Source organism: Lampetra fluviatilis, chromosome 9 (assembly GCF_964198595.1).
Source record: "Lampetra fluviatilis chromosome 9, kcLamFluv1.1, whole genome shotgun sequence".
In the NCBI taxonomy this organism is placed as follows: domain Eukaryota; kingdom Metazoa; phylum Chordata; class Hyperoartia; order Petromyzontiformes; family Petromyzontidae; genus Lampetra; species Lampetra fluviatilis.
This window is the reverse complement of record NC_136283.1, coordinates 7,968,098-7,983,522: the sequence shown is the minus strand read 5'-3', so window position 1 is coordinate 7,983,522 and position 15,425 is coordinate 7,968,098. Positions and strand designations below refer to the sequence as shown.

General features: G+C 41.3%; 1 protein-coding gene across 3 annotated transcripts in view; it reads left to right on the top strand.

Moving 5' to 3' along the window:
* The window catches only part of LOC144934181 (palladin-like), a 156,641-nt gene extending 144,554 nt beyond the window's left edge, over window positions 1-12,087 (top strand). For all 3 annotated transcript variants that reach the window (XM_078859742.1, XM_078859739.1, XM_078859741.1), the window contains 5 exons: window positions 976-1,111; window positions 2,721-2,928; window positions 4,550-4,715; window positions 6,410-6,543; window positions 7,672-12,087. In XM_078859742.1, coding sequence (XP_078715868.1) covers window positions 976-1,111; window positions 2,721-2,928; window positions 4,550-4,715; window positions 6,410-6,543; window positions 7,672-7,832 — 805 coding nt within the window. In that variant the 3' untranslated portion in view covers window positions 7,833-12,087. The remainder of the gene's footprint in view (window positions 1-975; window positions 1,112-2,720; window positions 2,929-4,549; window positions 4,716-6,409; window positions 6,544-7,671) is intronic.
* Window positions 12,088-15,425: the final 3,338 nt, after the last annotated feature.

Here is a 15,425-nt window from a genome sequence, read left to right as displayed (position 1 = left end):
AGGGGCGAGCCTATCCATAGAACAACCACTGTTGACCTCCCTATAACCCCCATAAGTTGAATGGGTTGAGTCAGCTGAGTGCAAGCCACTTGCCCTACTTCTGAGCCACCTGGCCAGATTCAACAACTCACAACTGAAATTCAAATCTCGTTCAGTTGACTACCCAGACTTTAATTTCCCCTGGTTCAATAGCATACGTATACCACTTTGTGGGAAGGCAACAGTGATTTTCCTATACGGTGATGAGACCCTACAGTAGAAATGTGCAATTTCCATTCTTGGTCCAGGTTCATGAATGGAGATAAGCGCCACTCCCATGCTCATTTGCAGTGCCACGGCAGCGAGACATTAACTCTCTCGCCTGGTAGAAAGGAGGTCGTGGGTTCGATCCCGACCCTGACGCCTGTACATTTGGAAGTTGCATGTCCTCCCCGTGGTCGCGTTGATTTTTCTCTGGGTCCTCCGGTTTTTCCCTCCACATTTTGTAATATTCGTTTAGAATATTTTGCTGATAGAATTTTCCACGCGATAATAAGCCACATTGTTGGGCTATCATTTGTGGCCAGGTTGCTTCTGAAGAAGAGCTGTATAGCTCAGTGGGCCTTAACTGGTAACATTTTAAATAAAAGATTAGCTTCGTTTATTTAATTATGGACACATTGACTTTTTAAAAACAATAATAATATTACAAAGAGGTGTTGTGAAATGTATAGTTTACAATACATGTATAGCATTGCTTTACATATAATACCTCTATTCATGTTATATGCTCAAACTCAATGCAACTGTCAGGTCACTGAATGTCTATCATGTTGCATACCTGCAGAATTGTTGGGTTATGCAGAGATTGACATGTGTGAAATTATCGTTTTGGGTGGCAGAGGAATTACTGTGTGGGACAGTGCTATTGTGTCGGTTGCTTGTGGTTTGTCACATGGGTGACACCCTGATGATTCCCTTCTGTCACGTGAACAGCAGGCCACGCTCTCAGTCGCGGGAGAGCCGGGACGACAGTGATATGGTCCAGGAGAAGAACTTCCGCCCACACTTCCTGCAGGCTCCTGGAGACACCATGGCACATGAGGGCAAGCTTTGTCGTCTCGACTGTAAGGTAAGAGCTTTCTGGATGACTGCTTCTCTTTAATTCCATAGCAATGACAAGAGCTCTTGAGCATGCAGCACGTTTTCATGCCCCATAAGAGTGCACCAGGCCAGACACTTAATGGCATTTAAGTTCCATTGAACACTTGTTCATCTGATCGATATATGTTTTTGGTTTTAGACTACGTGGGAGTTATGCCAAAATTCTTGTCATTACCACTTCACCATTGGACAAGATTGTCAGATTTTCTAAGATATGATTTATACATGCTAATGTATTTGATACAGTTTTCACCAATAAAGTGCACCAATGGCTTAAGACTTTTCACGACTGAATTTACCATCTACATACGAAGTTTTGTTCAAAACTGCTTTTATCTTCATCAGGTAGTGATCCCGGAATTCGAGTGATCCCGGAATTTGCCAAACTGCCACAGCATGGGTCATTTCCACTTTCCTTTGTAATTTGAGTCTGGCTGCTTTTAATATCTTAATTATTTAAAGCATGTTTCTTCAAATAAGTATTTTTCTCAAAGGAATTCGTTGAAATGGTTGCCTGGTGTGCTTTATCTTGTCGGGTGGTGGAGGGTTAATAACAATTTTAGCACAATAACGATCATGTGGTCAAACACTAAAAAATTGACTACACAACCTACAATTTAAGATGACATATTCATCTCATTACTCCACTCTGGTAAGCTTGCTTGTGACAAGAAACAATGTTTTGGTATTTAACTCAACCAGGTTGTCTGACATTAATTCATTGGTGTCTTCAGTAATGTCTGAAGGATGTTACAAACAACACCATCCCCCTGAAAATGGTTGTTGTGGACTAAATAATCACAAATGTCCTCGCATACAATTTGTCATCTGGGTTTGTGCTTCGTCAGTATAATAATCACAGACGACTTCACTGGAGAATACGTCTAAGGCGTGGAATCTGTCATCCTATAAAATCTGTCCTAAAGATTGAAAGGTCATAAACCACTGACTCTGAAATATGTATTTCTGAGTTGAAGAATCACAAGTCTTTGCTTTGTGTATTCTACCCAGAGAGAGAAAGGTCCATAAACCTTAGCTGGTAAGGTCAGTCATGGCGTATGACCAAAGCAACTCTGCAAAGTCAGAGCATAGAATTCTTCCTTGCTCCTGGCCCTGAGTTTGTGGTGGCAATATCACATTCCCATGGCCAGTCTATTAATAGTATAACCATTTCTGACTTCCCACAAAGTGGCATTAATTTTAATAACCGCAGAGGGATGATGACTTGAGCTTCCGAGAGGGGATTTGGACTCGCAACTTTCTCACCATGCGTCGAGCTCCATAACTCGTACGAGCACCACCCAACTCGGATACATGCATAACAAACGTTTCCTTTGTGTCACGGAGTTATCCATGTGATTGTATTTTATTCAAGTGTGGGCTTCCAGTTCGTGCCACGTGCTGAACATTCCTGCTCTTGCCAAGATGCCCGCACAACAGTGCATGGCAAAAGCTTGCGAGAAGAGGACTTCAACGTGCAGCCTGACCTGGAAGAGCAACACGTGGATCACGAGTCACCTATGAAAAACCCCACGTGCTAAATTTATTGTTTCACGATTCACTCACTTCCTGTTTAGGTGAGTGGTCTGCCAACCCCAGAGCTGGAATGGCAGGTGAACGGACGGCCAGTGCGACCCGATGCCACGCACAAGATGCTGGTGCGGGAGAACGGAGTTCACTCGCTCGTCATAGAGCCTCTGACCGTGCAGGACGGAGGCCTCTACACCTGCACGGCTACCAACCGCGCCGGCCAAAACTCCTTCTCCCTCAATCTCACCATCGTCGGTGAGAGGCACGGGCTGCGTTCCAGCCACATGCTGCTTGGCAGTCGCGGCAGTGCTGGACGGGGCTAGAAACAGCTGCTTAGGCACAAGCTGTCGTGTAGGCAATTGATGTATGTTTCGGTTTCCCTGTCCAAACTAGCCAATCTGGTCAGCTTGCGGGATGATTTATTTCAAGATGTGGACGTGCTGAGTTTCTCCTGTTTTTCAGAGTGTAAAAGTCAATGTTCATGCAAATAGATTCCCCTTGGAAAGTCGTGCACAGATCCACACCCCGATTTCACTTACACCTTGCGAAAATGCCACAAATGTACAGTACGTGCAATTTCAAGGTCACGTAATTTAGAACAAAAATATCATTAAAACGATCTCGTGCTAATTGATAGCTATTTACTGGGTTAAACCCGAGTTGTACCTTCAGATGTAGAATGTTGCCATAGTGTGCCCTTTTCTACTGAAACCCAAAGGATACATACTAACCTAAAGTTCTATCATTATTGAGGTTTAATAAGTAAACGTTTCACTTTTAAAATAGATTTAAATTAAATACTGCACAGCAAATCCGATATACTATGCAAATTTGTGGGCAAGTCAAATAACTTAAAGAGGAGATACAGTAATATATTTGGACTCATTTCTAAAAATATATATATTGTACATTTCACCGTTAATGTCATGATCACAATGTATGGTTTATTTATTACTGAATGAACGTCTCAAAATTCCATAGTCATTTCTCAGCATCCTCTGACTCTACAATCCATCTCACTCGTGCGGATGATGTGATGCCATCACTCCATCTGTGTGGTGGCAATTCTGTTGAGACACATCTCTCGTTTGGCTGCCATGCCATCACTCGACTTGCGCATAAGCCATCATCTTTTCCCTCAATCTGTCCAGCCCAAGCCCACTTACTTTCCTTGGCAAGTTAATATAACGCCTGTGAATTGCATTTATTCATTCATCCGCCTGCTCCTCTTGATGTCTCCCAGTGTCATTCTGAGCATGCATCTCCCTGTGCGTCTTTGTGCATTTACCAGCATTGACATGCTTCGTATTTTGATCCATCCATTATGGCTGATCATATTGACTGATTTAAAATCATCCTCTTCAGGGACATCAATATACTGCTTTCCATGATTGACTTCGGCTTCAACCGGTTTGATATTCTACATATGTAGTGCAAATATATTTACATGCCTACAATATAAATTCAGGATAATTTGGTCACAGACTGACCTCGGGAGCTAAGGCTGTATAATGCTGGGATGGGCGACCACCCAACCCTAACCCACATGGAACATGTCGATCGACTGTGGTGTAGCCATTTTTGCTGCTCGGTCGCTCTCCCACATGCCCTCGTGTTGGTCAAGGAGCACTAGAGCACCAGTATGAGGCAGTAAACCGAGGAAACGGCACACATGGGCATTCTGGCCTCCCCTGACACTGAGCCGACCGAGCCTGCTCACAGTGTACAGCGGCCGTGAGCCCCAGCACGACCTGCTCTCATGCTCACGTGCAACACTCTCCCAAGAACCTTCTTCCCCTGCCCACCTCACTCACTCGGCCTCTGCGTCCGCCGCTGCCTCCTCTTCCTCCTCTGCCCCATCACCCCCCACCCACAGCCAAGCAGCTGACGCGGGCGCCGGTGATCCTCGAGAAGCTGCAGAACACGGGGGTCGCCGAGGGCCAGCCCGTTCGGCTCGAGTGCCGCGTGCACAGCATGCCGCCGCCCACCATCTTCTGGAAGAAGGAGAATGAGACCCTGATTCCGCACCGCGAGAGAACCAGGTGACCTGCTGGACTGTCCCCCCGATCCCCCCTCTCCTCGTCTGCGGCGAGCGAGCGTTGTCGCGGTGCCTTCATGGCAGCGCGACGTGGACCAGCGGCGGCGCGTTTTTGTCGCCTGTTTCGGGAGGTTCGCAGCCGGAGACTGGCGGCCACCCTGGTTGACACTGGGGCGTCGTAACAGAGAAATACGCAGGGATGTTGCTGAGCATATAGTCAGTCGCAACAAATTATATGAACGTCGAGCCTCAACAATGACCCCACTATTTATTTGCTTATGACCAAATCACCCTGAATGAGTCCGATCACATTGAATATTGGATGCCAAGCAAGGTTGTGTTTGGTTGGTACATAAATGAGTGACCACCAGAGTTGTAATGTTGTTATAGGGAGAAGTCTGTGAGGTGGCCACGTGATGGTGCTGTTGAGTGTTACTCCTCGTGTGCATGGAGGGTTGTCTCCAGGCAGTCAGCTTTCCTTACACTTCCATGCATGGCATTGGCCCAACATCCCAATACAGGACCCTTCTGAAAAAGGGTCTTGAGAATCTATGAGCAAAGATTTCATGCATAAATAATTTCCATTGTGTGAGGAATATTAGTCATTTCAGTGTACTCCCAGACATGTTGTAAAGAATAAAAACAAATTAACGTATGTAAAGCATGTCTTTATGAAATTCTGATGTGACTTGCTACATTTGGCAATTTAAAACTTGACGAAACACATTTTTTTTCACACTTTTCTTCAAATAACAAAAAACTATTGAGCCTTAAAATAACAATTGTGCAGAGTTATTTGGGTGTTTCAAGGTCAGTCTAGTTTCCAACAACCTTTGAGAGCCAATATTCAAGCTCCACCTTATCTTCTGGTCTAAACACACAAGTAATTGAGTGCAATGGGTGATAATTTTATATTAAAATAAGCTCTGTGTGCCTGTGTGTGTACAGAATGCGCCGTTGTAGTGGTTAGCGCACTGCGCTACGAACTTGGAAACCTGCATTTAATCCCTAGCCATGGCTGACATCAGTCGAGGATATTTAAACGGGATCTGGGCCTCCCCTATGTTGGCTCAGCCTTTTTTGTTGCAGTGTGTAAACTTTGGCACCGAGGTGAGAAAAGTGGCCGGGCAATGTATCATGGCCATCCCAGCCCCTCATCCACCGTGCCAGCCTTCATAAGTGCTTGCCAAGAAGCACTTGCCTCGACAGCCTGTACGGCTATATTTAGGATCTTTTTCTCCTTCTTCTTGGTTCTTTCGGTAAAGTCACGTAGAATGGAAATAATAAAATAATACAAATAAAACATCATAAAATAATTCTCACGACGTTTCGGCCACAACGCAAGCAGTCGCCCTCAGGTGGAGAGCAGGTCTGTCGAGTAGACAGAGTCTGAATGACACACTCCAGGCTTGGAGCGACTATTTAAGCGCCCTTCCCCCCTCCATCCCAGCTTAAATAGTCGCTCCAAGCCTGGAGTGTGTCATTCAGACTCTGTCTACTCGACAGACCTGCTCTCCACCTGAGGACGGCTGCTTGCGTTGTGGCCGAAACGTCGTGAGAATTAATTTATTATGTTTTATTTTTATTCTTTTATTATTTCCATTCTACGTGACTTTACCGAAGGAACCAAGAAGATGAATCCCTGCAGTCACGAAAGCTTTAAATCGAAATTTATAGGATCTTTTTGTATTTGTGCAGCATGCACCAGGATCCATCGGGCTACGTGTGCCTCATAATCCAGCCGACCAAAAAGGAAGATGCCGGCTGGTACACGGTCTCGGCGAAGAACAGCGTGGGCATCTCCTCCTGCACCGCTCGCCTTGACATTTACGGTACCCAGGCACCACGACACAGCCTGTGCACTTTGGAAGTTGGGGGTGTCCTACTTGTGTGTGAGTTGTATTGACTGTGTGTGTGTGTTGACCATGCTTGTCTGCTGACTGTGAATGTCTGTGTGCTGAATATGAGTGTGAATGTGCGTGTGTGCTGATGGGGGGAGTGGTAGTATAGCGGTTTGCGCGCTGCGCTACAAACCCACTGACGATCATGGCCAACGTCATTGACGATTATCTAAATCGGTCCTGGTTGCTCTATTTTGAACAAAAAATGTATTTAACTATACGGCATAAAATATAATTATTTAGAATTCATTTCTTTCGCTTATTTCAGTTTCTGTATACTGTTTTCTAATTGAGATTAATACGCGAGGCAGCATTTTGCATTGTGATTAGAATTCAACCCAATTAATCCTCGTAACACTATCGAACAAAATAGATTATCTGTTCTTAATGTATTATTGTTATGGATACAAACCACTGCAGAGAGAGCCAAGTATAATGCTTACAGTTGTAAACAATGACTGTCTTTATAATATGGGCGAGATAACCTCAAGCTACTTTAGGATGCTTATGCAATTAATGTATTCATATTAAAAATATATATGTATTGTGTTGTGCATGTATGCATTAGTTTTACTCAAGTATATTGTTGCAAATGGATATTGCACAATTGATAGATGCCATTTCACTTATCCAATTTTCAGAAAATGTGCAAATAAATATTGACTTCCTCATCTAACCTGAGGATTTCAGTAATGCACTCCATCAAATTATTTTTGAAAGATTACTTTTTACGTTTATATTTGCATGAAGTTACGTAACTATGTAATTGAAAAGTCACGGTTGTAATGTAACGTCATCTCTGGCTATGATTTGTGCACTTGGCACTCACCCAGAAGGAACTGTTCCTGTCAGATGATTTATTACTTTTATGCTTCAAGTGGGAAGCATCAATTTTGTCAAAACATGGGAGGAAATTGTGCACGCCATTCCGACAGGCCAATAACTCCAGAAAAATAAATCTCTTGACAGTAAAGTGTGAACCTGATGTTTGTCTGGTTTTAAAACATTTCATATCTCATTTTATTTTCTTTGATGATGCCATGTTTTGTGACATCGCAGCTGAGTGGCACCACGAGATCCCAAAGACACGGCGAGTGAGGCCCTCCTCCAGCCGTTATGCGGCTCTCACTGACCAGGGCCTGGACGTGCGGTCAGCCTTCCTGCCAGACCCCAGCCACGCTGGAGCCCAGGGGAATCTGGTTGAGAGCGACGAGCTGTAATGGCTCTTGCACCACTGCCAGAAGATGAGCTCGGTCAGCTCATCTGCCCAGCGCACACCACTCAACCCGGCTGTTTGTCCGATCAACCATCGTGTCCCTTGCCCGTATGCACATACATGCCCTTGTTTGCCCATAATAACTCGTTGCTTTTGGGGCCGTGTCATCGATCTTAAGATGAACTCCTCAAAAGGCATCTGCCACCAAGTTAATGAACGTTACGAATGACAATCGTGGTTGCAAATACGAAATTCAGTGTAAGTAAGATAATTGCATCATTGATGTTCTAAAAACAACTACGTTGATAATTTGCGTGTTTTCAAATGCATTATTACCTTGTAATATTTAATACGATACATTATAGTACAATGAATATTCAACTGTCACCTCAATAAACATCTGCAGCCTTATGGCAACCAAATAAAATTAACAATTTATCATCTAACTATTTTATCATATAGCGTCCCAGGTTACTGCTTAATGTTGGGGAAATGTGTTAGAAGTGGAAAATCTTTTTTTATTTAGATTTTTCTCCATTTTGAATAAAAAAAACAATAGAAGAAAAATGTTTGTATTCATAAATGCATTATCTGTCACTTGCATTTTCGATCTGTCTTCATGCTCACAGAACCTTAACTCACAAATATTGAACACAAGAAAATAATTTAAACACTGAAACAACTAGAATATAAAGCTTAATTCAACAGTACTTGCCCCATTTTTTTACAGCTTTTCACAATTTAATGCTCGTCAATTTGACATTTTAAAAAGAAAATATGTAAAAATTATCAGATATAATACCACATCCTCTTCATAAAATAAATGACAAACAGCTGCATCCTGGATGGAACAAATGCCATTCATATTGAGTAAATTTATAATTCACTAAGAGGTACAGAATAGAGTATATTGTGTATGGGAGGCAATGCATAGTCGGGTAATGTTAAATAAGCTAGATATTAAAAAGTGTGGGCCAATTTTTACGTGCGACAATCAGTATTAAGAGGACATGCTTAGAAGTGCCAGCGATGTTCTAAATTTATGTCGAATGTGCACAAACAGTTTTGTTTTGAGCGAGGATAATCCATTATTTAAATTCATACATATTCTGAGTACTTAATTTGGTGTGTCTGTAGCAATGAAAATATTTTGAAATCGTGGCAAGTAAAGATGTTTATAAGGCCATAAATCAGCATTTTTTTTGTCAAATGGTAGAACGAGGAATTGTCGTAGATCACAGCATACAGCACCTGGCACAGTGGATTGGCCTTGTCTCTGGACTTCCAGACAAGGGGATGACTAAGGCCAGAAAACCAGAGAAAATAACAGTGAGATCGACCAGCGTATACATGACTAATTTATGTAGAGGAGTTTGTTTAAATGGTCACCTTCCAGAAACTGAGATTGGCTCCTCAAACTGATACATTACAGTGTTTGCACTTAGGTTGTATTGAGCACACACTCATGATGGCAAGGCTGCTGATGTACATGATGAAATAGTTTTACTGTTACCCAGTGTAAAGCAAAACATTATTACAGACACTGACAGCTACTTTAGGTGTTTTTATCCTAATGTAAATCTATGCCATGGCAAACAAAACTACGTTTCTAAAGGTTTGAAGCACTGGTCTTAATGCAGGTAAAAATGAACTTGCCAGCTGGTGGTTAGTTCTCATTTCTGGACACAGCGGTTGTGTCGACTCACGGGTCATATAAACGTACATTTTATAACCCTTGAGAAAAATAATTTCCATACTGGTAGACCATTGTAACTTTATACACCAAAGTGTGAATTATCTCAGGTTTGGGGCTAGTAATAAATTGGCTAAATAATTTACCAAATAATGAAAGCACACGTGTGTAATGCCAGTGGACATTCTCATATTCAAGTGAATGTCATAACAAATTCAGTATTTACCATGTGCCTGTTATAATAAAACTCCGAAAATTTTTCAAATGCTATGTACAGCAGTAGGATGTAGAGAACATTAGGTAATGCAATATTAGATAAATTGGTAATTAAACCTTTTTAACATCCTTTAAGATAACTTATTAAATTTACATTAGAATCAACTTAATGAAATAACTCTTTAGCAAATGTAAAAAATACAAAAATAAAATGTCCAGTTTGTCGGATTTGCTTTTTACATTACATTTCTTAAGAGCCTCTTCATTGTAATGTTCATGAAAGCAATGTTTAAATCACAAATATGACAACTCTAAATTGCACTGGTTTAATTTTGCATTCGTGATTTTTACCTGTTTTCTTTTATGCTTCACTCCAAAAATGAGCTACACACATCCAAATTCATACATTTGCACGTATATTGCTATCCTTTACATGATTCCCATACCATGTCTGAACAAAGCACACACACGCTCACACTGACATGTACACATACATGTACACATACACACTTGCACGCATTCATGTGTTTATTTGTTAAGACTCGATACTCTTGTTCTGTGATGGACCCAACAGCATAGCTAGGCTCCAATGGTGGGGAATACCACATGAGTCATTGCACATGTTATGAATTGTTCGGTGTCAATTGTGGCTGACTAATAGCAGCAATTGCATTGTGGCTCTTACACCCAAGTCACTCACTACACATACATTCATATTGTGAATTGATGACGGTACCTAGTGTTGCAATCTTGTAGTGTGTGTCTCAACATGACAAACCTTTCCAAAGAACGGCTTGGCCTTGCTGTTGGATGAGACAACAGAGATCAGGTTTCCTGTGGGCAGAGATTTAGTTAGTAGTTGCATGTTGTATCATAATGTAATTAACGTTATTCATATTCACATACGTATACACAGACCTGCTACTGACTGGCACTGGCTGTGCTCATGTCTTGTTGTGTGCAATCAAGTATCCTTTCTCCTTCTCGCACCTTCTTTAGATTTGGTTTAAGGATAGGATGTTAATTGTAGTGTGACCTTAATGGAAATAAAACATGCCTGCATGATTTTATTCACAATGTCTACACAATATACCATTGGAACTATTAAATTTATATCATTCTAAAGCACTCCTTTAGAATTTATTAAGACTTTCTTTGTTTGTCATTTGACCTTGAACCTTTTTTTTTATGAGGGTGATGTTTTGTCCTAATCATTTTTAAGACCCTGTATAAAATGTGGAAATTCCTAAATGTACGTGGAACGCTCGAAATGAATTGCATCAGCATTGACCGACAACAACAAGGGGGGGTGGGGTGGCAAGCATTTGCAGAACACCTTTTTTTGTTTTTAAAAACGAAGGTAAAGCACCCACAGATTGATTCACGCGGATGACTGGCGGGCCCTGTGAGGCTATGAGCCGTAGAAATACGCCGTGGCGCGATAGACACACTTTCGTTTTTAGTGATCCTTGCCAAAAAGTTGCGGGCGCCTTCACTGGTTTGAGTTGAACACCGAAGGTGCGTTGCCGAAGGGGTCAGCACAACACGCGGCACAACATCATTACTTCGGATAGCGCATTTGCAGTTTTGTGGTAACACTAGCACTGCATTTGTAAGGATAACAAAAAAAACATTGGAACCTATCTCGGTTTAGCTTTAAGATTTTTTTTTTCTCTTGCAAGATATTAATATCGGTTTGACAGATAAGTGTGAATGAGTTGTCGCAGAAATGAAAGTAAATGTGTAGAAAATTCGCAAGACACCATTTATCTGTGTAGTTCATTGGTTCCAGTGATTCATCCAATTGCTTTCACGTCATGTAAAAACGATATATAAAGTTAACATCTTAAAAAACAAACATAAAATCTATTTAAAGAACATACACTATACAGTATTAACTGTAGACCAAAGGGCAGTTTCAAAGTTTTTAGAATGAGATAGTTCACGAAAAAATATTAACCAACCGAGCATTAGGTTTGGTGTGAGGTTTTGTGTTTGTTTCTAATACACAGCAATATGATAGGCTCACAGAGGTTTGTTATAACTGTATTGATTGGTTGATACAATTGTGTGTATGTATACTTTTCGTATTTCATTCTGAAAACTTGTTTTCACTGCCCCTTGCATCTATAACTATATCAAATAGTAAATTAATAATTAATAGGGACATTGTAGAGATACTGGAAGAGCAAGCCTGTTTCTGCATAAACATTCATTTTGAATGGTTCTGTTTAATTGCGATGACTAAACACAGGAAAACGCTCATGCATCTGCCACTGTTTTAATAGTTTACTGTAATATTGCAAAAATGTTTTATTTTACTGCATTTAAGAAACCTTTTCTCTGCTGTATAAAAAAAAATAAACAAACATTCAGACCTTTGTAATTTTGTCAATTAAAACATCATTGTGTTTTGAAATGGCATTTATTTGTAAACAATTTTGTAATGGCCACATATGACAGTCGCATGTGATTAACAATGTGATTCAATGTCCTTTGTAATGATTTATTTTTTTAAACTAGCTTCATTACCTGAAGTGTGTTGACGTCGTGTATTCATTTGTGCTGCAGAGATAACAATGGGAAAGATTTGGCCAGGAATTGGCAAATGCCATGCTGTGTGAAACCGTCTGAGTTTATTTACATGTAGATGTAATCAAACGTATCAATCACATTTCATGTACATGAGCCAATTTTTTTGTATTTTAAAAATCCTACCTGCATTAGTGTTTTTGTTAAATGTTTTCAAAAGAACCATAATTAGATGACCTTATGAATAAGTACTCTAATTCATTTCTACAATGTTTTTCTCATTGAACCCAGCAGACAATACCATTGCTTCCCACGCACCCACCCCCCCATGCCCAAGGAGAGAGATGTTTAATTACGTACATCTATTATTGTTTCTTTCACCTGTGGGAAGAGAGCTGGAAATATTACACGTCTACGACAACACTCATAAATTATACCACTGCAACTTATATTGACTATAATATCTAACTTCTCGTGAATTAGATTTCATTTTTCTCTTTCACCAAGCAAATGCACACATTTACTTTTCACATTTTATTTCTCTCTGTGATCAACATGTGTTGCACCTCTCTCTCCTTACGTGAAAATGTTTCGCTGGAATTTGTTTCTTAGTGTCCAAGATTCCGAGTTCGGTGTTAAATCTGCAGAAAATATCCACGTCATAGTATTGCCTGCCTCTCAAATGTCGCCTCACCAGTTTCACCGCAATGCCACGGGACATGCGTCGGCCGCCAGTGTCTGCTAAGGGTCGGGAAATGTCTCGTAGTGGAAGATGCAGAGGCAGTGTCTGTCGGAAGTTAGTCACGCCAAAGTGTCCATTGTATTCAGTAAAGGAACGGATTGTTTTCTTTTGTTTTTAAAAGCAATAAAGCCCTTCATCTACAAGTGTGTTGCTGCAAGAGCTCTTGTCATGCATTAACCACTGGCTCAACACACACTTTTAATTGTTAAATATTCATTCCAATACATATATCAAATCGAGGCATTTTTTAGTTAGTAAAATGTCGTTGTTGATGGAGGTTTAGTTGTGATCAAAGAAAATGCCTGTATCTATATTACGTGTATTGGGCACACGTGCCTTTTGGATGCATATTCAAGCATGCAACAAAGCCAGCATGCATTTGTGGCTCATTGATCCGTCCTATGTTATTTGCTCCGGGCTAAGCCTGCAACAAAAGGTGCCATCAAATGTTGGGAGCATGGATTTGATATCACTGTAACAATTTATTTGTCCCTGACTCCCTGGGTAGTAAGTCTTATTTCCTAATTGCTTATGCCTCAAAAGTATAGAAAATGGTGATTATCCCCCTCAAACTTTGCGTTTGTGACCAGGACTGTGATATTGAGAAATTTACCTATTTTCCAAAACATTCCAGGTAGATTCAGTGCTGAGTAAACTGCGAGTAACTTATAGAACATTCTATAACTTTCTAGTAGTATAAATAGTATAAATACAGGGGCCTTAAGCCCACCAGTTCAGTTTAGTTCCAGCTGCCTAAGTGGATACATATCTGAATTTTTCTAAGATGGCATCAAGAGGCTGCAAGCATCCGGCAGATGCATTTTGCTATGTCTGCGTCTAATTTATCAAGACAAGTACTCTGTGGAAGCATCTGCTAAGATGTGTGAGGCCGACAAGGAATATTTCGGCATGCCTGTCGGGGATCAAGACAAACCCTGGGCACCTCATTTCACCTGCGAGCAATGCAAAAAAAACTCTGGAAGGTAAGATGTATAATTGTTGCTCGGGATTTTATGTTATAAAATTTGTTAAAAATTTTAAATTTGTTAAAGTTTTTAATTTTAAAATGTTTTACAATTTTCAATGTTATTGAAAAAATATATCACATGAAAAATGTTGCGAGCATCACTTACACATTAAAAAAGACCTCAATGACTTGATCAGAGATCTTGGTCTCACCAAGTCCAATGCCGAGCTTTTGACGTCTAGGCTCAAGCAGTGGAACTTGTTGGATGAAAGTGTGCATGTTGCAGATCAGAGGAAGCGTCACCAAACTTTTTGCAGCTTCTTCATCCGTCAAGATGGGCTCTGCTTCTGCCACAATGTAGCCAGTCTGTTCGAGGCAATAGGAATCGCCTGTAACCAGAATGAGTGGCGTATCTTCATTGACAGCTCATCCAGGAGCCTCAAAACCGTGCTGCTTCATAATGGTAACAAGTACCCGTCTCTTCCCCTGGCTCACTCGGTGCACATCAAAGAGGATTACAACAGCATCAAGACCTTGCTGGACACCTTGAAGTATAATGAGTATGGCTGGGAGGTCATTTGAGACTTCTAAATGGTGGCATTCCTGATGGGTCTCTAAGGCGGTTTTACCAAGTTTCCCTCCTATCTTTGCCTTTGGGACAGCAGAGACACTAAGGCGCACTACCACAGGCGGGACTGGCCACAGTGGACCGAGTTCTCTGTGGAGAGGAACAACGTCAAGTGGGAGCCACTGGTGGACCCCCAGAAGGTGCTGATGCCACCACTGCACATCAAATTGGGCCTTATGAAACAATTTGTCAGAGCTGTAGATAAGGAGTCGACAGCCTTCAAGTACCTTCAAGACTTCTTCCCTAAGCTGTCTGAGGCAAAGGTCAAAGCCGGTGTTTTTGTCGGACCACAGATAAAGAAGATCCTGGAGTGCAATGAATCCCTCAAGAAGCTCACTAGTAAGCAGCTTGGAACAGCTTTGTCGCAGCGGTTCGTGGCTTCCTGGGCAATCACAAGGTCGAAAACTGTGGAGCTGATTGAGACTGGTGAAGAACTACGGCACAATGGGCTGTAGGATGTCCCTCAAAGTCCATATCCTTGATGATCATCTTGATAAATTAAAGGAGAACATGGGAGGGTACTCGGAGGAGCAAGGCGAGCGCTTCCACCAGGATATACTGGACTTTGAACGCCGCTACCAAGGACAGTATCACGAGAACATGATGGGAGACTACATTTAGGGGCTGATTCGTGAAAGTGATTTTTACAGAATAATCGTAAATCTCGAAAAACTACTCACTTCTAAATCTTTTGTAGTCATCTTTGTATTACTTTAGTATAAATACATGTTAGTTTTGATTAATATGTTGGTTTTTTCTGACTTTTTGTGAACGAAAATACACAAATTCGCCGGGTTTCTCATTGAAAATAGGTACATT